The 20,436-nt window shown below is 44.2% G+C and overlaps 1 protein-coding gene across 5 annotated transcripts in view; it reads right to left on the reverse strand.

Annotated features, from left to right (window-relative positions):
• CDK17 (cyclin dependent kinase 17) overlaps positions 1-20,436 on the reverse strand; it is a 131,889-nt gene that overhangs the window by 61,496 nt on the left and 49,957 nt on the right. For 3 of the 5 annotated variants that reach the window (XM_040408184.1, XM_040408193.1, XM_040408201.1), the window contains 2 exons: positions 18,263-18,400; positions 7,620-7,784 (listed from right to left, as the gene is read on the reverse strand). In XM_040408184.1, coding sequence (XP_040264118.1) covers positions 7,620-7,784; positions 18,263-18,380 — 283 coding nt within the window. In that variant the 5' untranslated portion in view covers positions 18,381-18,400. The remainder of the gene's footprint in view (positions 1-7,619; positions 7,785-18,262; positions 18,401-20,436) is intronic. The other 2 variants (XM_040408209.1, XM_040408215.1) reach the window with 2 other exon arrangements.

Consider the following 20,436-nt stretch of genomic DNA (forward strand, 5'->3'; position numbering starts at 1 on the left):
TAACGTATGTACTAAATAACGTGTACTGAATTGTACTATATTGCTATATTGTCTATACCTAAATGTATAAACTCCAATAAAGAGTATATTTAAAAAAAAAAATAATCTTGCTCCACAGTTCTCAATGTATGACCGGTTTACATCCTACAAGATGGTCATCAGTACAATGTAATTTCTGAGGTTTTCTCTAAATTAACAAAACAAAAACAGGCATGTTGGATCAAAAGGACATTATCAATTTATCACACATTACCAAGAACATACTGATGCCATGAATCTTTATGCTCGTCAAGGCAGAAGGATTTTCTCCGCAAAAAAAAATTATGAATACATTTTTGGTGTCAGATTTTGGTTTTTAATACAACAGCACCCCTTCGTTAATATTAATACAAATAATGAGCATATTTTAGGACACTACCAAGTAACTGCTATGTTTACAGTATAGGTTTTTAAATTTACATTCTCCATAAATTAAATAGGTTCTCCGGGAATTAAGAAAATGAAAATACTTAAATATTACTCCATTATAAATATATTCCGAAACCCAAATACCTTACATTAGTTATAATGGCTTGTTTGTCTAGGGAGTAATCATTAGCAGAAATAAAATGGCCGCCATACTATTAGTACACATAAAACCTGTCCTAATCACACAGCAGGACAAGTTACTTTACAACACTGAGCTTAAGAGCTGCCTCATCCTGCTCTCCTACTTGTCAGCGATTGTGATCCTGAATACAGATAAGATCTTTAGCGGAATCTCTATAGGAAGGAAGTTCCTGAGCAGATGCGGCTAATAAGCAGCAGCACTTGTGTGCAGTCTTCATTAGCACAGCCTGTCCTCTCTGTACTTCATGACTCCTAATGAACTCCGTTCCCACAAAGATTCAGCTAAATATCATATTAAACTCTAGTCAGGATCATAATCCCTGACAAGCAGAGCAGAGAGAATGATGAGGCAACTCTTTACTTCAGTGTTGTGAAGTAACTTGTCATCCTGTGTGATTAGGTCAGGTTTTATGTGTACTAACAGGACGGCGGCCATTTTGTTTCTCCTAATCATTGCTCCCTAGACAAAACGAGCCATTATAACTAATGAAAGGTATTTGGGAATATATTAATAAATTTAATAAAGTAATATTTGCGTATTTTCATTTTCTTAATTCCCGGAGAACCCCTTTAAGGGATTTCTTATTAAGCAGGATAGGTCATCAACATCAGGTCAGCGGGGGGCGAACTGCCGTCACCCCCGCCTATCAGCTGGGATAGTTCCCTCCTATTCACTTGAATTTAAGCGAATGGGACGGCGTCACAGTAATTGCACTGCTCACCACTGCAATGTTGACAGCGAGCAGGTAAACTGAGAGGAGAACACAGTGCTTGTATGAGCACTGCGTTCTCTTTAAACAGCTGACTGGCAGGTTTTTGGCAGTTGGGCCCCTGCTGATCTGATATTAATAACCTTTCCTGAGGATAGGTCTTCAATATAAAAAAGTAGACAACCCCTTTAAGACTGCGCAGTGGCTTTCAGAAGGTAAACTAGGAGATGGCTCACGCCACAATATCCTATAAACACTCCAAACAGTCTGGCATTCATAAGCTTACAATGAAACATTCAATGATTTGTATCAGATGATGCCAACTAGCTCTGCATCAAGCTCCTCACATAAACATTGTCAATTCAGGAGATGTTATTCACCAAGCACATCTCTGGTGAATGTTAACTGGCTAAAAACATCTGAAATCGATGGGCAATGAGAAAAATACAGAAGTAGGGGTAGGGCACACTATAACAGACACAGCTTCTCCACTATATGTTTACATCTTTGTAGCCCTCCAGTCTGACACCCACCATCATATGAATACTTAGGTCTCCTGTAAAACATATGAACCAGGCCTTAAAAGGCAGATTCACCATCGAAGACCATATTACAGTTTACATCTAGTTATATCTGTATCAGACAATGGTTACATTCCCTGTTCCACGGACAAGAAACTTTTCCTAGAATTTCTTCTTTAGTAACCTGCACATTATCTAGATGTAAACTCAAGCTCCATGCATGGACAGCAACAAAGAATATTTTATGGAAACTTTAGTCAAACCTGCCTGTATGGATAAGGGCACACGTGTCAAAGCATGTGCAACCTAGACTACAGCACATACCTAATGGAGTATGGCTGTTAAAGGGGTTGTCCAAGCATCAGATATTGAGAGACGCAACTGCAAACTGAGGTGCAAGTGTCCGAGAGGCAACCATCTGACAATCCGAGTGTACTGTGCATGGGTCTCAATTTGAATTCCAACCAGTGCACCTCACCCAGCATGCTCCATCTCTTCAAGCGCCAAGTCAGATCACATTGGAGAGTTTGCTTGGACAACGTGTATAATACTTCAGGCAGATGCTACTTGGAATAGATATTGAGTAGGGCCCTGTGACTTGAGCTTTTTTTTTTATAAATGACATATCTGACCATATCAGTTGGTGTCCAGCCAATATGAAGAACAGGAATGCCACGACTTCTGTACCCAGAAAAAGAAGAGAGTGCGCTCACTTGGGCGTTTCTGTAGATCCCACAGATATTAATAAAAACGGTGACATTTATTATAGGGATCAGTAGGGGCTCAGATCTCACATTGATTGCATGTCTCAGGAAAATACCTTTAATAACTATATCCTGTGGGAAAAAATGCTTGTTAGAATCTTGTAAAAATACCAAATCCTTTAGAAGTCATTTGGAATTGTGTTCTATGGGGCCAGGAAGCTGGCAAGCATATCATAGGCTGCCTACATACTGGGAAGCACTGCACGAGCAGACAAATGTGTGTGCTTCACTGAAATTTCTTCAATGACTGATAGACGAGCATGATGTTCTTCCCTCTAGAACAGTGTTCCTCAACTCAAGTCCTCCGTTCCTAACTGCCGGTCATGATTTGAGAATATCCCACAGCAAATAAATATATCTCTCTTATTAACACTAATTATATCACCTACTTAATACTAAAGGATATCCTGAAAAAAAAATGAGGGGTAGGTGGGCCCTGAGGACTAGAGTTGAGTAACACTGAACTAGAAACATCACCACAGTACTGATGATGAGGGACATAGGAAGGCAACATGTGCCAGCAGATAACCAGTGCCAGAGCTAGACAGGAAGCAATCACAACCGTGTTAGGGTTCATGCACAAAAAAGTTGTTGTTTTGCAGTCCGCAAATTGCAGAACCGCAAAACACTGATACCGGCAGAGTATATTCCGCATTTTGCGGAACGTAACAGCCGGCCCCTAATAGAACAGTCCTATCTTTGACTGTGATGCTGACAATAATAAGACATGTTCTATTATTTTGTGGAACGGCCATATGGACACGGAATGCACAGTCATTTCAGTTTTTTTTTCTTGTGGCCCCATTGAAGTGAATAATTCTGCATACGGGCTGCAAAAATAAAAAATGGAAAGGGCTACCCTTAAAAGGCAAAGAATGGATGTGCACACTGCATACATTTTTCACCCTTTTGGAAGACTCTAAAAACACAACTTTCTAGAAAAAAAATCAAGTCCTGACGAGTTCACAAGTATGTGTGTTCAATAGAAAGCTGAGGCAATACATTAAATTACTTCCACTCTAAAGGAATGCAAACACTGCTTGGTCACGTAGTACTGCTCGGTAATGTCTGAAGGCCAGAACGACATCTAGAAAGGAATAGCATGCGTGCTTCCGCTGGGATATTGTGTACTGAATGAAAATCATCTCAATGCCTCAGAGTAAGACAATATTGTACATGACAAGTTCTGACAATGACAGCAGTGTCACATAATGTAACATTCTTCAACCACTTAAAATTATTATATATCACACACTGTCTGTGTGGCAGGCTAGTAAATGGATGCTGGAGACCCAGCTCTTCCAAGTACATGTTAATGCAGTGCTCTAGAGACCTATCACCCAGCTGAGGCCTCAGCGGAGCTCAGGCGCTCTCACGTTGTGGAGCTGTCCACTCAATTCGGTCCCATCCCGACGCTGCAGACGTGCCGCCGGGGGGGGGTTAAGACCACCACGGCGGCAGCGAGGCCCTACTGAGTTTGCAGCGCCAGGACCCAGTCTTTTACAAGCGCCGACACGCCAGCCGGATCCAAAGTTAGACTGACCAACCGCACAAGGTGCCGGAGCCTACGATACAGCACCCGCTCCCCCCGTCCACTGCACCAGCAGCCCTGCAAGTCGGGCGCTGAGGAATGTATTAAGCCGCAGACCCCCCACGTCATAACAATACTGCGGCACTTGTGGGTGGGAGAGCGCGCCACAGCTTCCAGGCAGGCAGCAGACCTTAAAGCAATGGTCCCCCGATACATAAAACCTCAGGGGAGGTAGGAGAGACACCCAGCCCGAATACAGGGCAGAGACTGTATCACTTGCCAGGCCCAATTGCCAACTGGGCTCCAACTGCAAGGTCTATCCGACTTCACCACTGCTACAGGCCTCACAAGGCCTATCGCACCGTACCCGCTAACTTAGAGCACTGCTCCAATTTTTTTAGATCACCTACAGGATTTACACTGCAACAAACAGTCTTCTCTACTCCCCCCCACCCCCCTCGCATATACCTCTTATGTCCAACAGGAGACTGGTCCAAGTTACTTTTCTCCTTGAACCCTAAGGGCTCCACATAATGTGAACCTACTTACTATAAAGGACCCTATCTGGGAAGGGTTTATTTATTAAACAACCACTAACGCCTAACCGGCTACTAACCACTCTTGCCCCAGACTAATAAAACATAACTTTTACTTATTAATCTTTAAAACTCGTGATCCGGATCAGTCTTACAAATGCTTTCAGTCAGCGGCAGATCGGCGGGCAGTTCCGACGATGGAACTGCCCGCCGGATCACACTGTCGCAAGTGTCAAACATAGAATGTGTCGGCAGATTTGGCCCATCTAGTCTGCCCGATATACTGAATACTATGGATAGCCCCTGGCCCTATCTTATATGAAGGATGGCCTTATGACTATCCCATGCATGCTTAAACTCCTTCACTGTATTTGCTGCTACCACTTCTGCAGGAAGGCTATTCCATGCATCCACTACTCTCTCAGTAAAGTAATACTTCCTGATATTACTTTTAAACCTTTGCCCCTCTAATTTAAAACTATGTCCTCTTGTAGCAGTTTTTCTTCTTTTAAATATTCTCTCCTCTTTTACCGTGTTGATTCCCTTTATGTATTTAAAAGTTTCTATCATATCCCCTCTGTCTCTTCTTTCTTCCAAGCTATACATGTTAAGGTCCTTTAATCTTTCCTGGTAAGTTTTATCCTGCAATCCATGTACCAGTTTAGTAGCTCTTCTCTGAACTCTCTCCAAAGTATCAATATCCTTCTGAAGATATGGTCTCCAGTACTGAGCACAATACTCCAAATGAGGTCTCACTAGTGCTCTGTAGAGCGGCATGAGCACCTCCCTCTTTCTACTGGTAATTCCTCTCCCTATACACCCAAGAATTCTGCTAGCATTTCCTGCTGCTCTATGACATTGTCTGCCTACCTTTAAGTCTTCTGAAATAATGACCCCTAAATCCCTTTCCTCAGATAAATCTGGTGATCAGGGGAAAGACAGGTTTGATGTAAAGTGATCCAAAATTGTTGCTTAGGGTACTTTCACACTTGCCGCAGGACGGATCCGACAGGCTGTTCACCCTGTCGGATCCGTTCTTCCGCTATTTCGCCGTGCCGCTCCGGAGCGGCGGTCCGGCAGCACAGCGAAATAGAGGAAGGACGGATCCGACAGGGTGAACAGCCTGTCGGATCCGTCCTGCCGCAAGTGTGAAAGTAGCCTTACTAACAGTGTGCAAACTACAAATTGGCATGGTATTTAAAAGCAGGAAGTGCTCAACCCGGTATAGATACACCACTGCATATGGGGTTGAGCACTTCCTGCTTTTTAATACCACGCCAATCTGTAGTTTGTATATTGAAATTTTTGGAGGTGTATAAACTCCTAGTCTGAATGTGCCTATATTTCCATCTACAGGCAGGATTCTGGTGCACATGTGAGGCCCGAGTTATATCAGCCAGTCTTGGGTGGGGCTCAGAGCTCTCTGCCTCCTCCCACTGTATGCATGGTCTCATGCTGGAGGGAACTGGGACATTGCTGTGAGTCAGACCCTGCGCTCCTGTAATTTGCCCACTGGCTCCTGGTATTGCCCATATGGCACAGGTAGGTTTAGCGTGCTCAGGCTCAGACATGTCCTCCACAGTAGGATATGTTGGCTAATCTCTCAATTTTACATCAGTATGAGGGTTAGTAAGACCGGAGAGTGCCCCTGTCTTTGTTATATTATTTTTACTAACAATGTGCACCTTATGCATACTTATCAAATTCCGCACATTAAAAAAAGACATAAGAAAATATTCAAATATTTCATATAGTCACTTTTTTTTTTTTTTAAGATTAGCATTATTCTGAGGCCCTTCACGGTCCAAATGGAGCAGCTGAGAACCACAACTAGACATGTTTAGCATGTTTTACAAATTATTTTCGCCCACAGAACCACGTGGCCCATAACAACTGTGATGTTTTGCAGGAGATACAGTTGTTTCCAGGCAAAATAATGCAGTCGCTTAAAGAGGATGTCTGGGTTCAGAGCTGAACCCGGATATAACCTCATATTTACTAGTTTACTATGCATGAGTGGAGCATCGGAGCATTTCCTTGCTCTGATGCTCCCCCTTCCTTGTTTGTTTTTTTACTCCTGGTGACATACTGGGCTTCTCCTCACTATGCTACTTTAGAGGAACCCGCTTCTAAAACAGTCTAGGAAAGCGCTATAAACTGCCCATCTGTGCCAGAGACATCACCGGGCTGATTGCTAGGTGGAAGTCTCCGCCTAGCATAGTGAGGAGAAGCCCGGTACGTTACCGGCAGTAAACAAATTGACCTTGCCCTGCACGATGCAGCGCAAGTCAAGGGGGGACATTGGAGAAATGCTCTGATGTTCAACTCATACATAGTAAATTGGTAAAGATGATGTTATATCCAGGTTCACTTCTGAACCTGGACAACTCCTTTAACAATTGCTTGGAAAACCACATCAAACATATATTTCTGTAGTTATTGGCGACTGCATTGCCGCTTCTTGTGACCCTTCCATTAAATGGGTTTTCCAGAAGTACAATACCAATGACCTATGCTCAGGATAGGTAATAAATATCTGATTGGTGGAGGTCCTGGCACGTCTCGCCAATCAGCTGTTTGAAGAGACATACTAAGCACAGCACCGTACACTGTATAGTGGATATGATTGGTATTGCAGCCCAAGTCCATTCACTTGAACGTTAGTAAGCTGTACATAGGCAAAGGGATGAAGGTGACGTCACTGGCCTAAGAGACCCCAGTGCCAGGGACTCTTCAAATAGCTGATCAGCGTGGATGTATGAAGTTGGACACCGACAAATCAGATCCTCAGGATAGATCATCAATGTTGTACCCCCAGAAAACCCCTTTAAATGACTAACATATGTGCAAAACAATGACATACACTTCCAATATTCCTGCTGTCAGATTCACTCATGTAGGTGACATGCAACGAGTTGTATGTGACACAATTAAAGAAAACATGTTACCTAGTCTGCTTCCATTCCTGGGCATTGCCATGAATGAGCCAAGACTTCCACCTATAACACTGTGTGGTCTTCTCAGTGGTGGCTTCTTGAAGGATCCTGTGTATTGGTGGAGGAAGGAGTGCATACTATGAGATGTTGGAGGCCTGCCATTCTTCACAATAGGTTCTAGTAATCCCAAAAGGCAACACAGATCCAATCCATCACAAAAAGAAAGGTTGTAGAATAGGTAGAGACCCAAGGAAAAAGAAAGGAGGAAGAAAAGAATTGATTACTGTCCACACCATCTTATAATCATCCATAGACAAACATTGTTATAGTGATTAAAGCTGCAATTATTGGGAGTCACTCTGTGTTAGTCAGTGCATGCTGCATCCCAGCTGTAATAAAGGGGAGGAAAATGGCATTTTTTTCAGCTAGTCCCAGCACCATTAGAGGAAGGAGCCATATTGGTCATATGTGACATTTAGAATTTGTACAGATTATGATTTTTTTTTGTCAGCAAACAACAAGTGAAGAGGACTATAACCACTGCGTCTAGAGTGTGCCATAATGCAGGTGGCCCACAAAAGGTAGAGAAAGTCTGACTGTTTCACCCATTTGGCGGAGACGGACATGCTGCCTGCTTTTTCAACGATCAAGTTATAAGCTCCAAACATGAATAAATCAGTATGTTCTAAGTACAGCTTAAGGCAGGTAGACCCTTCAGACTTCACCTACCTTCACAGTGTGTCGCCTGGGTCAATAAAGATAGGATTATTTACAGTCCAATGATGTGGACTAGTTCCATCCAGTGTGTGTAAGGCTGGATGCACATATCTCAGTTATGTCCGGTCAGCTGGACACAACTGCTATAGGCGTCTACAGACTGATGGCACCAGCCAGAAAAATGCTGCATGCGTTGTTTTTCTGTCCAGCGCTATTTGACATCCGGGATCACAACTGATGCACCGGATGTGTATGAAGCAGCCCACAGAAAACTATGGATCTGTTCTAGCTTCTGCTTCCCTCAGGCATTTTCTATACCAAGCCAGAGGGAAACTGAGGACGTGAAGCTGGGCTACCGTTTCCCAATATAAATCGTATAGGACAACCAGCACAGCCTCCTGTGTGCAACATGCAGATGCTCTCGGCTGCCTCTCATCACTAGCCCAATTCCAGATTATGCCCTAACTTATCACTGCCCATCGTCCTGCCCATCTGATGTGTTCTTCAGCGCTCAGTACAATGCTGAAGACTAAAGAGAGTCAGAGCTTTGCTATGAAGACTCTTTATATCCTGTTTTCTAGTACAAATAAGCCCCTTTCCCTAATGAAGTATATTACAAAAATGTTTAACATCCCTGTTCCTACACTATATTAAAAATAAACTAAAATGACGGTTACACTTTAAGCGAATCATCATAAAACTAATATGAGACAGCAGCAGAAATAGAAATTCTCTAGCGGTGAAGCCGTGGTGTTTGCATGTGAAAATTAGCACCTAACCAATTGTGACAAGTCTATTATTAGTTCAGAGTCAAGGTGGCTGAAAAGTATGTTTACTTAGTTTGTACACATACGAACAAATAGCTTCTGTAATACCGCCACAGAAGCCGTAGATGGACATCACTGACAAACATTCGTTACATATATCAGAAACCTATGGTTACAGAGGCAACTGAAAACGTGTGCGGCTCTGAAGCATAGCCACGGAGGGCTTGGACCAAATGGACCAGGGACTTCATAAACATGGTGTTTAGATGTGATATTGTTCAATGTATTATACACCAGAAAACATTATGTATCTATAGTTCTGCCCCACTGGGTCAACCTGCATATTATAGGTCTTTTTTCACTTCCTTCTGCTGATTTCTGGAAATGTACATTTTTGCTCTCCATGCGTGTAGAGTGGTCAAGCTTTCCCTGGTGTGATGCAAGAGCAATGGTCCCTAAAAGCCAAAAGGTAATGACTACCTCTTGCTCCCCTCTTCCCTGAAACAAGGTGAGACTATCTCCAGCTGCAACCCTCTCCTCCATGATTTCTTATTTACTGTCCATTACATTATGCAGATTAGCTCGTGTCAGCAAAATCAGATACTGATTGAAAGGAAAGGGTGACATCTTAAGGCTACTTTCACACTTGCGGCAGAGAGATCCGGCAAGCAGCTCTGTCGCCGGAACTGCCTGCCGGATCAGGCAAAACGTATGCCAACTGATGGCATTAGTAAGACTGATCAGGATCCTGATCGGTCTTAAAAATGCCTGATCAGTCGAAAAACTGCATTGAAATGCCGGTGTCATCCGGCAAAAACGGATGCGGCATTTATTTTTTTCCCCCTTTTTTTTCAGTCTGCGCATGCGCAGACCGGAAGGACAGATCCGGCATTCCGGTATTCTGAATGCCGGATCCGGCACTAATACAGTTTTTTTCGCCGGAGATAAAACCGTAGCATGCTGCGGTTTTCTCTTTTGCCTGATCAGTCAAAACGATTGAACTGAAGACATCCTGAACGGATTACTCTCCATTCAGAATGCATGGGGATAAAACTGATCTGTTCTTTTCCGGTATAGAGCCCCTGTGACGGAACTCTATGCCGGAAAAGAAAAACGCAAGTGTGAAAGTACCCATAGACAGCTGTTTCAGGGTTATTGCCCCTCATCAGTAGAGATCAACGTACTTGCTGGCTAGGTTCACATCACAAAAAACTTGGGCATCTTTCTGAGGCATCCGTTTAACGTATACGTTTTTTGGATACATTAAACGGATAGGAAAAACGTGATGTGAACCCAGCCTTAGATGCAATTCAGGAGAGAAATGGTTCTCAGAAGGGTCATTCTCTTCATCTGGTTTGGCTGATGAGCTAATCTATATTCCTGGTTTCCCATAAAGCATTGAAATGCTGAAAATAAGTCTCCATGCACCAACTGAGGTCTCCTCAATAAGAACCGGAAGCCCCGTCCCCACCCTGACCAGCATCTAAAGGCTAAGTGACAGTGTTTGATCAGTGTAGATTTCCATCAGTAATTGTGAACCAAAACCAGATGTGGGTCAAAAGCAAAGAACTAGTGTGCAATCATGACCACTGCTTTTGGATTTCAGCATGAGCGTAACCATGGATACGAGCAGTGTATAATGTGATGGAAAAATGAAGTTGAAGGAGACAATATGGACAATCACAATACATTAGTAAGTGCCTTGTATTAACTTCCTCTACAGGATAAATCTTACTTGCTGAAGTGAGACAACCTGTGCAGGCTCCATTCCTGGTTTTGACTCACAATGGCCTCATGCACACAACCGTTTTTCGTTTCTGCATCCAAACCGCAGTTTTTGCGGCTCGGGTGCGGACCCATTTACTTCAAAGGGGCCGCAAAAGATGCGGACAGCACTCCGTGTGCTGTCCGCATCCGTTGCTCCGTTCCGAGGCCCCGCAAAAAAAATAATAAAAAATAGCATGTCCTATTCTTGTCCGTTTTGCGGACAAGAATAGGCAGGTCTACAATGGGTCACCCGTTCCGTAAATTGCAGCTTCCATTTTTTGTGAATCCGCGGTTTGCGGTCTGCAAAAAACAGCAAGGTCGTGTGCATGAAGCCAATCACTGATGGAAATCACTGATCTAACACCGACTGTGTGAAAGCGGCCTGAGGCCTCATTCACACAACCGTGGTTACAGTCCGCATCCAAACCACATTTTTTGCGGGTCAGATGCCGACCCATTCATTTCAATATGCTGTCCGCATCTGTATAGCGGCACTGCAAAAAAGTTGAACACGTCCTATTGCTGTTCGTTTTGCAGACAAGAATAGGCATTTCTAATGAAGGGGAGAGAACATGCCGATCTGCAAAAACGGACAGAGTCAGGTGCATGAGACCTGAGGGAAAGGAAACCCAAAACAACTGTTTACAGATAGGCATTTCTTCATTTTAAAGGAGCCTATTCTTTTTGGGCGACATAGGAGTGTATTCTCCTCTTGTGCACTGTATTGTGATATTAATTGCCCTCTCTAGCAGTTGTGCTCCTGCCGAACAGTACTCCTTGGCAGTCTGTGGTGGTATAAATTTCCAAACGTTCTGCCACTGTTATTTTGACACTACATGCCAAGGGTGAGGGAAATATAAGGGCATTATAAAATGAGGAATTCTAACTTACTGATTGCAAGGACTACACAGTCCATAGGCCTTGTGGGTGAAAAACAACTTCAACGGAAAGGACAGACTTAGGTTTTCAATGGCAGCCAATATACAGTGAGTTAGTTAGTTATTCAATGGCGTCTTTATAGAAAGGGAAGACCAGATTCCTGAAAGTCAGCTTAACAATAATAGCCTCTCAGCTGCTTTGAGATCCATGTCAATGCCACTTATAGAGAAAGTACCCAAAGGAATAGTGAGCAAGTGAATCTAAGAAGCATGCTCTGACCTTGAGCCTCAGAAAATAGATCACGGCACGGCTAGCTTGTATTTTTGGAGGAAAGTGAAGTGCTAAAAGGCTTCTATTCCTCTACATGCCCCAATATAAAACATACCATAGGAATACTACACAAACAGACTAGTAACTATATACTAGTGGGGAAGCAGAGGTAGATCCACCATCAGCGCAGCCATCTCATCTTCCTCTCGAAGCCACACCCCTTTCCAATGAGGCCATGCCCCCTTGCCAAACAAGGGTCAGGAGGTTATTCTAGCCTCTAAAATGAGATGCAGCAAACTGCAATTCACCCCAGAATTCAGGCATAACCACAAAAGTAAATGTGGGCCATAATGCATATGAAAAAGGTAAAGCCATGTGCTCTTCACCGTAAGGACTCATGCACACGACCGTTGTTGTGGTCCACATCCGAGCTGCAAAAAGGACCCATTCACTTCAATGGGGTCGCAAAAGATGCGGACAGCACTCCGTGTGCTTAAAGGAAGGAAGGAACCGGCACTTCTTTATACTGCAATTATATCAGGTTTATTCGCCACTCATGGAAGAGGTGACGCGCGTTTCGGCAAATGCCTTTATCAAAACAATGTGAGCAGCAGGATAGACACTCCGTGTGCTGTCCGCATCTGTTGCCCTGTTCAGTGGCCCCGCAAAATATATATAACGTCCTATTCTTGTCCGTTTTGCGGAGAAGAATAGGCATTTCTACAATGGGCCGCCTGTTCCGTAAATTGCGGAAGGCACACAGGCAGCTTCCGTGTTTTGCGGACCGCAAAAAAACGGAACGGTCGTGTACATGAGGCCTTACTGTCATTTGGATAAGAGGGAATGGGAGCATAAAAGCCACTCTGAGAATGACTTCTTTTCATTACATTACAATAGCAGTCGGCAAATGCTTTAGTAAAGTGATAGGAAACGTTAAAATATTCATCTCAGCAGGGATCTAGCAGGTTTCTCAGCGTCACCATTGGAATTCCCTGTATCATGCTCGATTTGTAATAAAGCTGTCGGCGCGTATGGAAAACAGTAATACACCGGTCAATGAGTCACCGAATGACACAAACATGCCTAGTACCTGACTGTGCCGTCATATGTAGACCAGTTCATCCTCCCAGTATCTCTGCTGGGATTTGACAATCATCTCTTACACATAACCAGATCATTCCAAGCATGATCAAAACCCTTGCACATCTCCAGAGAGCCGCTCACACAGATGTGACACTGCCTTTGACTGTCAATCAACCGTGTTCATTAAAATAATAAAAGTTGGCTCAAGTACAACATTCCTTTGATATGCCCTCATTTGTGCGATGGCAAGCGAGCCAGCAGACTCATTCTGTCATTCTTGATCTCTGAAACTTCAGTAATAAAAAAATAAAAAAAGTTTCCTCTATCTCCAAAATATCAACTATAATAAATGTACAATCTGAATAATTTGGAAAGGCTTGATTTATACAGGGGGATAAGATTCAAAACCAGATGGACACCTAGATCTGCACTGCACTATACATTGCCATGCTTTCCTCATGTATTATTGTCTGGGCAATCAGATGGCCTGAGAAGGTCTATTGACCTTGCCTGAGGGGCCATAGAGGTTTTCCCACAAACCACATTTATCCCCTATCCAATAAGGTAGGTCATAAATGTCTGACCATTGATGGTCCCCAGCACTGGAACTACAATGATCACAGGGGTCCTTAGTCTTCTGTCCCTGAGTTTTGGCCAAGTTATGTTTACAACTTGACCAACCCATTTAAAGGGCCATCTGGGAAAACATCAGTGAAATTAGTAAAGGCCCTATTAGATCAAACACCCATTATGGGTCAACCAAACCTTAGGCCATCAATCCACTAAAAACACTATACACACAAATCAACACTGGGTGCACAGCAACGCTGATAAGATACACCAACATAACCAAGTGATGCAACATGTATAATTGTAGGGCCACAGGATGAAAAGGGGTCATAGTAAATGGCTCCGCTCTGAGACAGGCAATTATTCTACATGGAGGTGTTTTTTCATCTATTTTTCTACCTGTTGTATTTGAACCCTTATTGTATTCCCTGATAGACGCAGACTTGTAAAGAAACTCAATGGAACTAGAAAGGGTATCTTCAAGGGTCTAATAGGTAGGCTCTCCAGCTGTTGTAAAACTACAAATCCCATCATGCCCTGCTGTAGGCTGATAGCTGTAGGCAGACTGGGCATACTGGAAGTTGTAGTTTTACAACAGCTGGAGAGCCGGCAGTTTGGCCATCACAGATACCTTTTGGGACAGTGGTGGTGTCTCCTTAGACCATAATGTAGCTGGCACTACAATTATTCCTGTTGCATCACTTGCTTTTGATGGTGTATAGCCCTGGTGTTATAATGGAGCCAGTGTCGTTTTGGCATTGGCCTTCTGTGTACTGTATATGGTTATTTGTTAATGATTTTATTGTATACTGATCACAAGTTTTTCTAAATTTAGCTTTACTTTTGGAGGTCTGGTTTAAGGTTTGCACCCAGTACAGTGATAGTTGCCCTTAGTGAAGTGTTTTTACGTTTCCTTTCGATCATCTAGCCACTGCTCTAACAGCCTACCGTACTTTTAAAAGCTATACAGAAAGTGTTCTCAGCTACATCTACAGTAGACATTTATCCTTATCCAACAGAATAATTATTGTTCCATTTACAGATGGCACCGACATCTCCAGTGTCACAAGATACAGAGAGGTCTCCTGACAACAGTAAGTACCCTTAGCACTGAACAAACAATACTGTGATCAATTGTTGTGGCAAGCTCAATAAGTATATCACAGCTCGTGTCTCCCAAACTATGCAGTTTGCATCCTGTTAAGAGTCTAGTTCGGAGCTTCATGTTAAGGTTAAACCTCAGCATTTTTGAGTTTGTCAGGCTGTTGGATACAAATGCAGCACTGCAGCAAAGTCAGGTAGCCATTGTGACAAGATGTTTGCTACTGGTGACTACAATTTTAAGTTTTCATTTTTGAAGCATATAAACAATTTTATTGTTAGACAAAAAAAACTCATTCCCCAAATAGACTAGTGCAAAAAATAAAATAAAAAGCGAAGTAAGAACTTCTAGTGATTTGCACCAAATCCATTAAAGGGAACCTGTCACCTGGATTTTGTGTATAAAGCTGAGGACATGGGCTGCTAGATGGCCGCTAGCACATCTGCAATACCCAGTCCCCATAGCTCTGTGTGCTTTTATTGTGTAAAAAAAACACGATCTCTATCTATCTATCTATCTATATATATCTATCTCTATCTATCTATCTATATATATAAATAAATGAGGCAAGTAAGAAGCCCAAGGAGCTGTTACTAACGTTTCCGGAGCCCAGCCATGCCCACTGTGAAGGAGCCCAGCATCACCCCACATCCTATGAATCTCCTCCTTGCTCCCCGACGTCACAAAGCTAGAGCGCTGTAATCTCACGATGCGTGAGCTAGCTCACGCGCAGTGTCGGCATAGTGTTTCTTCCCTGTGCTGGCATCAGCCTCAGGGAACGAACTGCGCATGCTCTAGCATTGCGAGATTACGGCAATCTAACTGTGAGCAAGGAGGAGATTCGGAGGATGCAGGCGGTACTGGGCTCAGAGTCAGAGAACGCTGGACTCATCTCTTAAGCATGGAGGAGACAGGACTCGTCTAAGGCAGGGCTTGACAAATTTCCTTGGAATCTAGGAGCCAGCTAAAAAAGTTAGGAGCCAGGCGGAGCCGCGTCATAAAATCTATATTGCGATATAATTTTAAGCATGTGCGATATGCGATATATATCGCGATATATTGTTTTCTATATTGGGGGGGGGGGGGGGGGGGGGGGGGTGTTTAAACTTTTTTTTTCTCTTACTTTTTATTTAATAACTATTAGCCTCTTTAAGGGCTAGAACCCTTGTCATATTCACCCTAATAGAGCTCTATTAGGGTGAATAGGACTTTACACTCTCCCTGCTGCCCTGTGCACACAACAGCAGGGAGCTGACCATGGCAGCCAGCCTATCATGTGCCCCCCAGCCTCTGATCAGCCCCTCCAGCCTCTCCCTCTTATCAGCCCCCTCTGGTAACAAACCCACCCCCCCTCCCTCCCCAGTATTAATCATTGGTGGCAGTGGCCACAGGGTCCCCCCCCCCCCCCCCCATCATTGGTGGCAGTGGGCAGTTCCGATCGGAGTCCCAGCAGTGTAATGCTGGGGCTCCGATCGGTTACCATGGCAGCCAGGACGCTACTGAAGTCCTGGCTGCGATGGTATGTTAGTGAGCAGCATTATACTCAAGTGCGCCGTGATCGCCAGGAGCTCCTTCTCATAGGTCTGTGCGGCGCATTGCTAATGCTATAAGCATTAGCAATGAGCCGCACAGACAGAAGGAGCGCCGGGCGGCCACGGCGCACGTGAGTATAATGCTGCTCTCTAACATACCATCGCAGCCAGGACTTCAGTACCGCGACTCCTGGCTGCCATGGTAACCGATCAGAGCCCCAGCATTACACTGCTGGGACTCCGATCGGAACTGCCCACTGCCACCAATGCAGACAAACATTCCCGGCACCCGACCTCTGACAGGACGCTGTGATCCGCGCGATTAACCCCTCAACTGAGGGGTTAATCGCGCGGATCACAGCGTGCAGTCATAGGGGCCGGGATATGGCCGGCACATTGGTATTCAGGCATTCATTGGTGGCGCAGAGGCCACAGTCCCTCCCCTCCTCCTACTCTGTTCTCATTGGTGGTCAGCGGCAGCCGCGCACAGTGGGGAGGGAGGGACTCCTCTCCTTCTCCACTGTGACAGCTCAGGAAACCATGGCGCGCGCCGAGAGCGCATCTTTGAAAACGGGCTGACAAATACCCAAGCGCCAGGACCAAATTCCTGGTCGCCATGGCGACCGGGATTTGTCGAGCCCTGGTCTAAGGTTCATTTACATATATGGCGGGAACATTTATTTTAGGCATTTCTCTGAATTGATAGTTTGTTCAGAATTGATTTTAATATAATTATTAATTGTACTAAAAAGTATTTTTTAGAAAAGTGAGTGGATAAATAGGGAAAGTGATGATAGGTTTCTTTTAAATGACATTTTCACTCTTCAAGATAATGCTGGATTTACGCAGCCGATAAGTGCTTGCTCTGCAGTGGAAGTGAAGAGATCCATTTACATGCAGTGATCACCTCAACTGTATGGGGACGATGACCACTACTGCCATTGATTGTCCCCAAACAGATGCATTGATTCTGGGTAGCGGATCGCTGTTTACTAGCACAATCTGCTGCCCAGAAACGATAATTTAGGTGTCTGCATGAGAGATGTATAACCCAATGGACAAGCGTTTTGCTCATTCATAGAGTGATCAGCGGCAACTTTCCACAGGTGGATTATCGGGAATTAGTGCTCGTCGGAACGCTTGTTCCCAATAATCTGTCCAACAGGCAGTGTAAATCCAGCTTTAGGAAATAAAACCTCCAAATGGTATGAGAAAAAAGGAGTTTGTTGCCAGCGTATGTGGCATTTTCATGTATTCTGGTTGGTCTAAACATTGTCTCGCTTGAGTCCACTCGAAATTCGGCAGACAAGAAAAACTGCTAAAATACTGCACGTGATCATTTGCAGGTTGCACCAAAGCCTTATGGTAAAGTGCTTTGTAAATGTGTGCCATTTCTGCACAAATAATATGACTCCTGGATGCACAGGTTAGAATCTAAAGGGGTTATCCCACGAATATATTTATCACCTATCCAGTGAATCCTCAGAATGGAGGGGGCCCAGAGTCCACGATTTCATTTACATCTATGAAGCTGAATAGACAGCACTCTGCTAGTTCCACAGATGTGAATACTGTGGTGGACTGACATGTGCCCCACCACTCCATTCAGGGAGGCGACTCAGGGACCCCTAGTTCTCAGGATGGCAGGAGGTGCCAGTGGTTGCCACCCCCCCCTCCCTCCATGATCAAACCGTGGATAGGTGATCATTTTCGTGGATAACCCCTAGAAGAAAGTAGATTTTTCCCCCCACACATTTTCTGGCCAGTGCAAAGGCCGTCTATTGCCACAACCAATGCCATTTAACTCAACGTGAAGTCTGTTTTGGAAATGCACCTCAGAACCGTAGACCGAAGAAGGTAGAGGAGAAAAGAAACTACAGGACCCAGAAGTTCTAAGAAGTATCAGAGGTGATAGACAAGAGCATAAAAACCCCAAACCACATACATGCTACACAAAATGCCACGTACCGTTGTCTTTGCTGCTGTTCTCCTCTATAGTCATTTGCTCTGCCAGTTCCGATAGAGATTCGTCTATTGTCTGGCTGCCTCTCAAAGTCAGTGAAAGGCGTCTCTTAAACTTCTTCATGGTTCAGTTATAAAATGAGCCTGTAAAACAAAGGATGGCAACTGTTTAGCCGGACAAACTAAGACAACCATTCCAACCTTAGCTGTGATGCAGGGTTAGAAGAAAACTCTAGATTATTGTACTCCTCTGCTGAAACAAGATGTTAGTACACAAGCAATGTATGCAGAAAAATTATTCTACAAGATACTTTTGTTTTTCACATTTTACAAGTCAATAACCTTCAGCAGACGCAGTCAGTGAAGTCATAACCAACCCGCTCATAAAAAGCAAGCCTCGTCCACTATATACACACAGCTTCAAGGTTTACCGGCATAAATTGAGCATGATCCAATATCAAAGAGCATTAGAGAAAAAAAAAGCTAAACACGGCACAACATTTGCAAAAGCGAGCAGTCCGATAGCGAAATCCAGAATATAATACCTTGACCTTCACTGGCAAGAACGCGGGGGCAGCTCAGTCTGGCCAGAGAGAATGCTACCAAGAACAAAAAACCTACGACCTTTACCCACATGTCAAAATACAGTGGATGTCTGCAGAGAGAGAGGCAAAGCTCCCTGCCCAAAGGAGGCCGAGCCGCAACACATCAGAAGTGTCCTGGTTCTGGAACCAGTCTCCTATGCCAGCAGTAACAAAGTAAACCAATTTATTCACATGATGGGTGTTGTACACAGACGTCAAATCTGCACAGACGCTCTCCACATTACAGTCCATATAGCCGCGGATGATTTCCACACAAATCTCAAAGACGCATCAAGGTCCCTTATTGGCGCACAAACCACAGTGGACATTTTGCACATGGATTAGCCCCACCGAATGGGACATGCAAAACCGTGGCATTAACCTGAGGCGGATGGTGGAAAAATCTACCATGTGAACATCCAAATGCCCTGGAGAATCCTTCATCATTGCATTTACCAGATGTCTGGTCGGCAAGTTAATCATGTTCAAGGAATAGAATAAAAAAATACCTGGAATTACAGAATAAAATTAAATAAAAATCTGCGCCCAGAAAATAAAAACCAGATAAAAATTTTTTTTAAAAAGGATATTTATTGGCATCTGGTTTTAATTGGGAGGTGACTCATTTCCTTTAAGCTGGCCATAGGAAATAACTGTGGGCCAAAAGCTTGTTCAGCTGACTGCTATCTCCCCCAATTCCCCCATACATATGCATGCTTAGCTCAGCTGAGGGGGTGCATGTAGTGAATGGGGAGAAAGCCAGTGACAGGGGCTTATCTCCCCCCACGAAACAAAGTTTAGGCATTAAAATGCAACATGTATGATCCTTAACCCCCTGTCATCAATGAATGTGGCAGGATTGGGAGACCCCATACACATTAGATGGGTGGGTTTGGCTGACACAAATCTTAGGCTACTTTCACACTCGAGTTTTGGGCGGATCAGTCATGGATCGGCAAAAACGGATCCGTTACAATAATACAACCATCTGCATCCGTCATGAACGGATCCGTTTGTATTATCTGTAACATAGCCAAGACAGATCCGTCATGGACACCATTGAAAGTCAGTGGGAGACGGATCAGTTTTCTATTGTGCCAGAGAAAATTGATCCATCCCCATTGACTTACATTGTGTGCCAGGACGGATCCGTTTGGCTCAGTTTCGTCAAGTGGACAGCAAAACGCTGCAAGCAGCATTTTGGTGTCCGCTTCCAGAGTGGAATGGAGACTGATCGGAGACAAACTGATACATTCTGAGCGGATCCTTTTCCATTCAGAATGCATGAGGCCGAAACTGATCCGTTTTGGACCGTTTGTGAGAGCCCTGAACGGATCTCACAAACAGAAACCCAAAACGCTTGTGTGAAAGTAGCCTAAGGGTCCATTCACACGTGCGTAGTGTATTGCCGATCCGCAATACACCCGGCTGGCACCCCCATAGAACTGCCTATTCTTCTCCGCAACTGCGGACAAGAATAGGACATGTTCTATTTTTTTCTGGAGCCGGACACTGGAACATCGGGGGGCACTCCGGAAATGCGGATGCGGACAGCACACTGTGTGCTCTCCGCATCCATTCCTACCCCATAGAGAA

Source organism: Bufo bufo, chromosome 1 (assembly GCF_905171765.1).
Source record: "Bufo bufo chromosome 1, aBufBuf1.1, whole genome shotgun sequence".
Taxonomy (NCBI): domain Eukaryota; kingdom Metazoa; phylum Chordata; class Amphibia; order Anura; family Bufonidae; genus Bufo; species Bufo bufo.